The sequence below is a fragment of the Aulonocara stuartgranti genome (assembly GCF_965226115.1).
Source record: "Aulonocara stuartgranti genome assembly, chromosome: 7".
Classification (NCBI taxonomy): Eukaryota; Metazoa; Chordata; class Actinopteri; order Cichliformes; family Cichlidae; genus Aulonocara; species Aulonocara stuartgranti.
The window spans coordinates 15,063,147-15,073,230 of record NC_138945.1 but is presented as its reverse complement, the minus strand read 5'-3'; the positions used below and the strand labels follow the sequence as shown (position 1 = coordinate 15,073,230).

The window sequence follows — 10,084 nt, the reverse complement described above, 5'->3', positions numbered from 1 at the left end:
TTCCTCGCCATCGCCTGACTGCACTACGCGGCTCAAGGAGATGCCAGCTGCTATTGACTTTGGTGAGGAGGAGCGGCAGCAGGTATTACGGGCGTATCGCGAGGACGAGCTCCGCTGGAAGCCCTGGCTCATCCCCCGAGGAGGAGTTCTCGCCAACTGCCCCGCCTCGCACCTGCCGCCCGCCCTCGCTGCCCCGATCGGACTACTCGTCCCCTGCTGTCTTTCTAGCACGGATGTGGTTGGAGGACGAGGAGCCGGTCGCCAGGGACAGTCAGGTTTTGTCCACAGCCGCTTCACGGGGAAAGCGGCGTTCTCGCCGCCGTCGCGCACTGCTACGTCCTGTCTCGCCCTCCACGAAGCGTCCCGCGGACGCTGTGGGGGTCCTGGACGTCGATCACGAGGGGCAGCAGCACGCCGCAGGCGCACAGCTAGTGGAAGAGTTCGGGAGGGAGCCGTGGCTCGCTCCTGATCATGACGAGCGCTCTTTCCGGGGAACTCGACTGGCTCTTGGGGGTCCCCGGAGCTGCCAGGGACTTCCACCGCTCACCTCGCCCGCTTCCACGGATAGAAGGAAGCGGCACTCTCGCCGCCGGCGCTCTGAGCCTCAGCCCAAGGAGGTCCCTCGGTTATTGCCATCTGAGGCTTTGACTTCCATCAGCCATCCAGTCGTGAGTACCACTGCCTCAGTTTCTGACATTGTATCTAGCCCCATAGCCAAAGACCTTAAGTCAAAGGAGAGTGTTTCAGGGGCTGCTGTGAATAAAGACTTCTTGTCTGACTGTGACCCGGCTGATTCGGCAGGTTACAGCATCCATGAACCAGTTAACAATCTTAACAGCAATAAAGATGACTGTGTCCTCAGCGTCATGACTTCTGAACCTAAATGTTGTGCTGATGCAAACAATAACTGTATTGTTCTTGAGTTGTTTAACCCTGGTACTATGAGCAACAGTTCTAATGTTGCCGTTAATGAAGAGGTGTCTGTGCCCGCCGGCACTAACCTAGCACCCAGCTCTACACAGGCTTTTAGCGCAGTACAGGACAGATCGTCTGTAAAGTGCAACGCTGTAATAACCAACCCACCATTGTTTACAGCCACCAACCATTGTACTTCTGTGTTATGTCTTCCTACCACGTCAGAGGGGTTTACTGAGTTAACTAGTGATGAGGACGTTAAGTCTCACACAGTGAACCTGCAGTCGGTGGATTTCTCTGAAATAATGTCGGATGCTGGGAGTAAAGGTTCAGACTCGAAGTATTCTGTGTCATGTGACTTTCGAATTAATGTGTCGAAACCATCAGCGGGCAGCCCTAGTTGTGCGGGTGATCAAGAAGTAACTTCTGTTACCTCTGACAATTTAACAAATGCTACGCCACCTCATGCCGGGTTTGAAACGTTATGTGAACAAGTTACCGAGTCTGAGGAGAGACTGCCTAGCTTTCCTCAGGGAGCGACTAAGGACTGTCTGTACTGCGCTGAGGTCTCTGGAGAGGAGGGGGCAGCAGCTGTCCAGTCCGCACCCGTCCTAGTTCTGTCCCAGACTCCTCCTATAACGGAGGTAAGTGACTGTGCTTTCTCATCTCATGAGCCTGTCATAGTGGAGTGTACTGGGCTACCCTTTTGTGGGCCCAGTTACGAAGAAACTGGTACCAAAGACCGCTCCACCATTAACCATGATTTCATAAACATCCATGCTGTGGCCGACCTACCTCTGGTTAAGACTAAGGGCCAGTCAGAGTCGGGTTGTGATAATGAAAGGATTGTGTGTAACAGTTTTGATGAAGCGCACAATGAAATCACAAACCATATTCCTGACTCTGTAGGATCCAGGATTTTTTCTAGCGTTGCTCTCACAGTCGCGCCACATGAAGCCCAGGTTCAGGAGACGGCGAAAGGGGACCACACGTCTGCTGTACAGGTTGCTTCTCAGCCTGCTAGGAATGGCGTGAGCTTTCTCTCCGCCTCAGACTGCCTTCTGCTTCAGCCGTCTCTTCCAGCTGGAGGGCCCGAGGAGCCCGTTCAGCCTCATGCCACGTCTGCTGTACAGGTTGCTTCTCAGCCTGCTAGGAATGGCGTGAGCTTTCTCTCCGCCTCAGACTGCCTTCTGCTTCAGCCGTCTCTTCCAGCTGGAGGGCCCGAGGAGCCCGTCCAGCCTCAAGCCATTTCAGCTGGAGGGCCCGAGGAGCCCGTCCAGCCTCGAGCCATGTCAGCTGGAGGGCCCGAGGAGCCCGTCCAGCCTCAAGCCATGTCAGCTGGAGGGCCCGAGGAGCCCGTCCAGCCTCAAGCCATGTCAGCTGGAGGGCCCGAGGAGCCCGTCCAGCCTCAAGCCATGTCAGCTGGAGGGCCCGAGGAGCCCGTCCGGCCTCCTTCCACGTCAGCCGGAGGGCCCGAGGAGCCCGTCCGGCCTCCTTCCACGTCAGCCGGAGGGCCTGAGGAGCCCGTTCGGCTTCCTTCCACGTCAGCTGGGGGTTCAGGAGAACCGCACCAGCTTCATGCCTCGTCAACTGGAGGGTCCGAGGGGCCCGTCCGGCCGCCTGTCTCCGCTGGAGGGCCCGAGCCGCCCATCCAGCCACCTTCTGCTTCTGCTACGCCTGGTCCAGCCTCAGCACCAGCTCCTGCTTCTGCCACGCCTGGTCCAGCCTCCGCCTCTGCTTCGCCTGCTGCAGCTCCAGCCTGTGCTTCGCCTGCTGCAGCTTCAGCCTGTGCTTCGCCTGCTGCAGCTCCAGCCTGTGCTTCGCCTGCTGCAGCTCCAGCCTGTGCTTCGCCTGGCCCAGCCTCAGCCTGTGCTTCGTCTGGTCCCGCCTCAGCCTGTGCTTCGTCTGGTCCCGCCTTGACTGGTCCCGCCTCGACTGGTCCTGTGCCCACCGGGCCTCGGCCGGTCCTGTGCCCACCGGGCCTCGGCCAGTACGCCTGACACTGGAGAGCCGCCGCTGCCTTGCGCACTGCCGGCCCCCTGAACTGCTCCGCCGTCGCCGCCGCCGCTGCCTTGCGCACTGCCGGCCCCCTGAACTGCTCCGCCTTCACCGCCGCCGCTGCCTTGCGCACTGCCGGCCCCCTGAACTGCTCCGCCTTCGCCGCCGCCGCTGCCTTGCGCACTGCCGGCCCCCTGAACTGCTCCGCCTTCGCCGCCGCCGCTGCCTTCCGCGCGGCCGGCCTCCGGATCTGTTCTGTCACCGTGGCCACCTTTCCCGTGGCCGGCCTCCGGAACGGTTGGACTGGACTTTTGTGTTGTCGCCTCTCGGGTTGGCCTTCGGGCCTCTTTGGACATTCGCCTTCCTGTTCTGGACTCTTTTGTGTATTTGTGGACTCAGTTTTGTTCTCGTGCTCCTTGTTTTTGGTTCGTTTTGTTCCCTCCGTCCTGGTCCCCCGCCTCCCGCCCTGGGTGGGGTGTTTTCTGTTTTGCTTGTGTTTTGTTTCTCGGGTTTGGGCTGTCGGGAGCCAGCCCTTTAGGGGGGGGTGGTGTCATGGTCCTGGGCCATGTGGGCCCAGTATTCTTAGTTTTCATGTATTTTTGTATTTTGTTCTTTATTTAGGCCATGCTTCCTGGGTTGATCTGTTACGTTGTTCCTTATGTGTTTTCCCTTCGTGACTCTTACCCCCTGTGTGCCCCTCTGTGTATTTATGAGCCCTCGTCTCTCTTTGTGTTTTATTCTATGTTTTCCCCAGCCCGTTATGTCTGCGTTCTCCCCGTGCTCTCTCTCCTCCTGTTTGAACCTCTGTGTACTTCCTGCTTTACTTTGCCCATCTCCCATCAGTGTTACGTTCACTCGTGCCGTGTCTTGTTATGATTATCAGTGTCACCTGTGTTCCCCGTGTGCATCCACTTCCCCTGATCATCCCTCATGTGTATTTAGTCTCTGTGTTTCGTACAGTCTGTGTCGCGTCGTCTGTGTTCCCCCCCCCTCCGTGTTTCCATGCCTGGTCTGTTGTCTTCCAAGCCATAGCCTCACCATAGTTTGTTCTCAGTTTAGGTTTTTGTTTAGCCACGCCATCCCTGCTGTATTTGCACACCTTGTTTTCAGCCATATTAAAGGCTCGCCTTTTGTTAAAACTCACTCCCGTCTGCTCACTTGTGTACGCACCTGGGTCCATTACACGCATTCTCCACTCGGTCCGTCACAGCGGACCGTGACAATTAATGTCATGAATGCATATCATACTGAAATGCTGATTGTGCCTTCAACCCCATCACCATTTTCAACCCCCATAATGCAAAGTTAAGCCCCTATTACCGATGTTAATGAAAGTTCTCTTGGCATGCTCTGGCAATGAAACAGAGTATTTTTGAGTGAAAATTACGTGTTTCATAAGTGATCTTTAGCCATGGGACATTTCATCATTACATACTCACCAGAATTTACTACTACTTATCATGATTCTTGGGGTTTTCGCTATTTCCTCTGTATTATTTTAAGGTCTTTACCTTACAATATAAAGGACTTGAGACAACTGTAATTGGGATTTGGTGCTATATAAATAAAACTGAACTGAACTTCAGCATGATTTCAAATCATGATCACAATGATCATATGATAATTTTGTCTGTGACAGGGTTGAAACCCAAATGGATTTAGTGAGATTTAAATGCCTAATAATGACTTTGTGCCTAAAATCTGATCAAAGTACAAAAAATGTGTTTATTATACAAAAATATATTTTCTTTATTGTTACTGATATAATATAATAATACTCAGATGTTCTGAGTACCATTGCGTTATTGTCCTCTTTTATTTACGTCAGTTTATTTTACCCTCTACCGGATGTGAGGACATACATACTGCCAATAACGTCAAAACTGCAGGCGTTAACGTAGCGTGATGACGTCGTTGGTTAATGCTTCCCTCTGAGCAGAGGCGGCGGATGGAGCGGAGCTGATGAATGAGATGAGGGGCTAACAGAGGGCAGACGGGCTGATGATGAGAGAGGATGAACCAGCAGCTGAAGGAGCATCAGTCCTATTCTCCCACCATCTCAGATCCAGTTTACGCGAAACAACGCAAACAAAACAAGACGGAGAAATCTGCTCGTTTGTGAATGAAGGAAAATTTTGTGGCGAACATCGACGTCGGTGAAGCTGTTTTGATTTTTTTTTTCCTCTTGGAGGAGGGCAGGACGTGATGATAAAACCCGGAGTGTACTCCAAGGGCTTTTTTGTGTTCTCTCCAAAAGCAGCGGAGATGAAGCCCCGTCTGGAAAGAAGATGTCTGTCACCACAGAGCGGCGTTAAATGTCTCACTTGCGGCGGTAAAACTCTTTAATATTTCTCCGATTTGAGGATTTTAATGGCACAGAGGACTTCAATCAAGAGCCAGCGACTTAAAGAGGGATTTATGAGTGTCGGAATTGAGGGGTGAATGTTAATTTTTTTATCCCAACGTCTGCCATCCCTATTCAGATTATACACCAGCCAACGGAGCATTTATAGCCAGCTAACGTCACATTTAGAGACTATAGGCAGTTTTATTTGCTAAAACACGTTAACATTTTTTCCCCTTCGATAATTTCACTCTGAATTTAAAAGCGCAACACGATCCCTTCGAGTCTAATGTGGTTATAAATCACACCATCCGTCTGCTGTCAGTTTTTTTCTCCTTCTTTTTTTAATAGCCCGAGTTGAGCTCCATAATCCTGCATTACTGTGGAGTTTGGTTGTGGGGTTTTTTAGCTAACGGCGGCGGCTACTAGAGCCAGAGCAGCGCGCGCGCGTGTTGTCAGTCATCATGCGTGCACCGACACGTTCGCACGGATGAAACCACCACCTATGCCAAAAATATGATGCACCCAGAGGGCACAACAACACGCCGAGCCATGTCGGACTGAGAACAGTGAGAGTGGGGCTTCGCCGGGCTGTGAGCTCACACAAACAAGCAGAGAGCGGCTTTCAATTGAGAGGGAGAGCGGATAAAAACAAAACAAAAACAAAGCTGCAGCTAGCCTGTCCGCACAGCTCTCAGGAGACCGCTGAGAGGATCATTTTCGACTCAACTTAGAGACCAGAATCCAGCTATAATGGGGTATGTAAAGTGGTGGTTCAGTGGAAGTTGTATTTCTCACTCCCCATGTCATGAGTGTGGCACACTTTGTTGTTGCAGATTTCAACACCCACAGCTGCCAGTCTGCTAGCTAACCCCCCTTGTCCTCTTACATAGAAAAAAATTACTGTAAACCACTATCCCATCATTATGTGCACCTAAAGCCTCCATACGCTGACATTTCAGCTTACAGAAGCCAATAAGGATGAGGCTGCGATGAAGTAAGCTACTGATGATAGGGAGAGCATATTTAATGTTTTGCCATGAGTAAATGTGGAAGGGGGGGGCTCCATCACCACAGCTCCATTGTGGTGCTCACATGTGGCCGAGCCTGCAGATGTGTGGTGATTCTCCTGATCAAAAGCGACCTAGTTCCCACTCCAGATGATGTAGAATGTGATTGGTTTGTTGTCATATTGTAGTTGGGAAGGAGGAGAAGGGGATTGGTGAATGGCTTGCCTCCTCATCCTCTGTAATTCTCAAGGCCAGTGGTTGTAATCCAGTCAACAATCAATTTCTGAGTCGGTCAAAAGAGAGTATGTCCTACAGTATGTGTTTACACTGTCTCAATTAGCAATTCTCCCTGTTCCTGTCCTCTTTGTGCAGTTGTTGATCAGTTCAAATGTCACTGGCATGTTTTTGTTTTTTCAGTGGAAACGGAAACATATCTGAAGTTGCAGCAGTGACACACCCCTACCACTGGAATTCAGTTAGGACTTTGTAGTAAACAACAGCAAGCATAGTACATCCAGCAACAACACAATAAAATCCCTAAAATGACAATTACAAAGTTTTTATTTTTACTGGCTTAAAAATGGGTGCGCAGCTTCAGACAGTTATTCCCATACTGTTATTACAATGAGTCTGTGATATTGTAGAAGTCTGTGCAATTCATGTATTTTATCCTTATGCGGGTAACCTCTTTGATGTATGCCAATTGAATGCTTTTAAATTTAAAAAAAAATTACATACAGGGAGTGCAGAATTATTAGGCAAGTTGTATTTTTGAGGAATAATTTTATTATTGAACAACAACCATGTTCTCAATGAACCCAAACCCAAAGCTGAATGTTTTTGGAAGTAGTTTTTAGTTTGTTTTTAGTTTTAGCTATTTTAGGGGGATATCTGTGTGTGCAGGTGACTATTACTGTGCATAATTATTAGGCAACTTAACAAAAAACAAATATATACCCATTTCAATTATTTATTTTTACCAGTGACACCAATATAACATCTCCACATTCACAAATATACATTTCTGACATTCAAAAACAAAACAAAAACAAATCAGCGACCAATATAGCCACCTTTCTTTGCAAGGACACTCAAAAGCCTGCCATCCATGGATTCTGTCAGTGTTTTGATCTGTTCACCATCAACATTGCGTGCAGCAGCAACCACAGCCTCCCAGACACTGTTCAGAGAGGTGTACTGTTTTCCCTCCTTGTAAATCTCACATTTGATGATGGACCACAGGTTCTCAATGGGGTTCAGATCAGGTGAACAAGGAGGCCCTGTCATTAGTTTTTCTTCTTTTATACCCTTTCTTGCCAGCCACGCTGTGGAGTACTTGGACGCGTGTGATGGAGCATTGTCCTGCATGAAAATCATGTTTTTCTTGAAGGATGCAGACTTCTTCCTGTACCACTGCTTGAAGAAGGTGTCTTCCAGAAACTGGCAGTAGGGCTGGGAGTTGAGCTTGACTCCATCCTCAACCCGAAAAGGCCCCACAAGCTCATCTTTGATGATACCAGCCCAAACCAGTACTCCACCTCCACCTTGCTGGCGTCTGAGTCGGACTGGAGCTCTCTGCCCTTTACCAATCCAGCCACGGGCCCATCCATCTGGCCCATCAAGACTCACTCTCATGTCATCAGTCCATAAAACCTTAGAAAAATCAGTCTTGAGATATTTCTTGGCCCAGTCTTGACGTTTCAGCTTGTGTGTCTAGTTCAGTGGTGGTCGTCTTTCAGCCTTTCTTACCTTGGCCATGTCTCTGAGTATTGCACACCTTGTGCTTTTGGGCACTCCAGTGATGTTGCAGCTCTGAAATATGGCCAAACTGGTGGCAAGTGGCATCTTGGCAGCTGCACGCTTGACTTTTCTCAGTTCATGGGCAGTTATTTTGCGCCTTGGTTTTTCCACACGCTTCTTGCGACCCTGTTGACTATTTTGAATGAAACGCTTGATTGTTCGATGATCACGCTTCAGAAGCTTTGCAGTTTTGAGACTGCTGCATCCCTCTGCAAGATATCTCACTATTTTTGACTTTTCTGAGCCTGTAAAGTCCTTCTTTTGACCCATTTTGCCAAAGGAAAGGAAGTTGCCTAATAATTATGCACACCTGATATAGGGTGTTGATGTCATTAGACCACACCCCTTCTCATTACAGAGATGCACATCACCTAATATGCTTAATTGGTAGTAGGCTTTCGAGCCTATACAGCTTGGAGTAGGACAACATGCATGAAGAGGATGATGTGGACAAAATACTCATTTGCCTAATAATTCTGCACTCCCTGTATGTTGATATTTTTAAGCCTTCGTGCTGATAACAGCTGGAGCCTTTTGGGTGCACCTTTGTGCCTGCATCCATCTGTCCCATTCCTGTGTAAAGTCACTGCTATTTTCAGGTAGAACTAAAATGACAGTTCAGTAGACAGGCACGTGTTTTGATGAGCAATTAACCATCAAAGTGATTTATTTGAGCAATTTGTTAAAAAGCGCTTTTTCGGATAGGAATATTTGACAAGTTTATGGGAAGATTAGTGTGTCTGGGGAAAAACAAGACGTCGTATGCAGAGCTACAGCAATAAATCGGCTGATATTTGCTAATTTTTTATGTAGATGGCTCTGTTGGTGTATTTACCAGAAGATAAGCAACAAGAAATAGGCAAAATTTAATGTTTATTTTTCACATTTATTCCTAATTTTTTTTTAAAGTGAAAGCAAATGGGTGTCTGAATCTTTTTAAATATTATTATAGGTCAGAATATTATGGGTCTTAAGCTGGCGCTGTGAGCTGTGGCTGATTAATGAAATGTTTTTGTATATAAATTGACATGTTCTCAGCTGCTGTTTTGTGATTTCAGTTGGGTTTCCTCAAGACAAGCCAGTCTTTCATAACTTCTTTCACTTCCTCTATGAGCTTGTGTTATTTTCAGTGTCAAAGAAGAGTTGTTACAGAAGGGCTTGGACTTTCTGAACTTCTTACATTCAGACAAAGAGAGCATCAGTGGAAAAAACACAGGACTTCGTTATTGTCATGAGAAATAGTTTGAAAGTGTCAGGCGAGCCGAGTGTCCCACGCTTGCTCTTTCTCTTTTGTCGGCTGCTGAAAGACTAGAGGTCTGTGAGCGGCATATGGGCGTTTGGGACTGGAGGCTTCGCCTTGCCAGGCTCCTGCTGCCTCCCTCTGCGAGTGGGCTAACCCACAGGGATGCTGCGATCGGATTGGGCGAGAGAGCGTGTAGGAAGGAGAGGGAGCGACGGAGTTGGAGGATGTTCACAGCTCATGACCACATGGGCAGTTGCCATGACAACGTAACAGCTAAGTTAGTAATGCGGAGTTATTATTCCTATGCATAGCAAACATGGGCTGCAGCTGTCATTGCTTTCACTCAGTGGAGTTTTGGCTTGTAGTCAGATTTGTTTTCAATATTCTTCTTGATATAGTCCTTCATATATAGTATAGACAGGATAGGTAAAAAATGATTTACGATTTATAAAGAAGAAATAAATGAATCTAACATAAAATTCGAGACTTAATAAAAATAAAAGACATTTCAAAGTTCAGCGGGGGATCAAATAATTTTTCCACTGTATACATCTCTTATATCTGTGACCTGTGAGGCACAACTTTTACTCCGAAGACAAACCTCCAGTTTGTTTTTTCATGTTTCACGAAAGCTGAGAGAGTGTTAGCAGATAAGTCAAGACTTCAATGCTTGCTATGAGCAACCACAGCAATCTGCTAATGACCAATGCAATTACAAAGAGGGCCTTCGTCCAGAGTCCTCTTTGCAACCGATTTTATATAGCAGCAGCCAAA

The 10,084-nt window shown here is 48.3% G+C and overlaps 1 protein-coding gene across 3 annotated transcripts in view; it reads left to right on the top strand.

Annotated features, from left to right (window-relative positions):
- The first annotated feature begins 4,780 nt into the window (after positions 1–4,780).
- The window catches only part of homer1 (homer scaffold protein 1), a 28,283-nt gene continuing 22,979 nt past the window's right edge, over positions 4,781–10,084 (top strand). The window contains exon 1 of one of the 3 annotated variants that reach the window (XM_082541526.1): positions 4,781–5,351. In XM_082541526.1, the coding sequence (XP_082397652.1) occupies positions 5,284–5,351 (68 nt within the window). In that variant the 5' untranslated portion in view covers positions 4,781–5,283. The other 2 variants (XM_082541525.1, XM_082541524.1) reach the window with 2 other exon arrangements.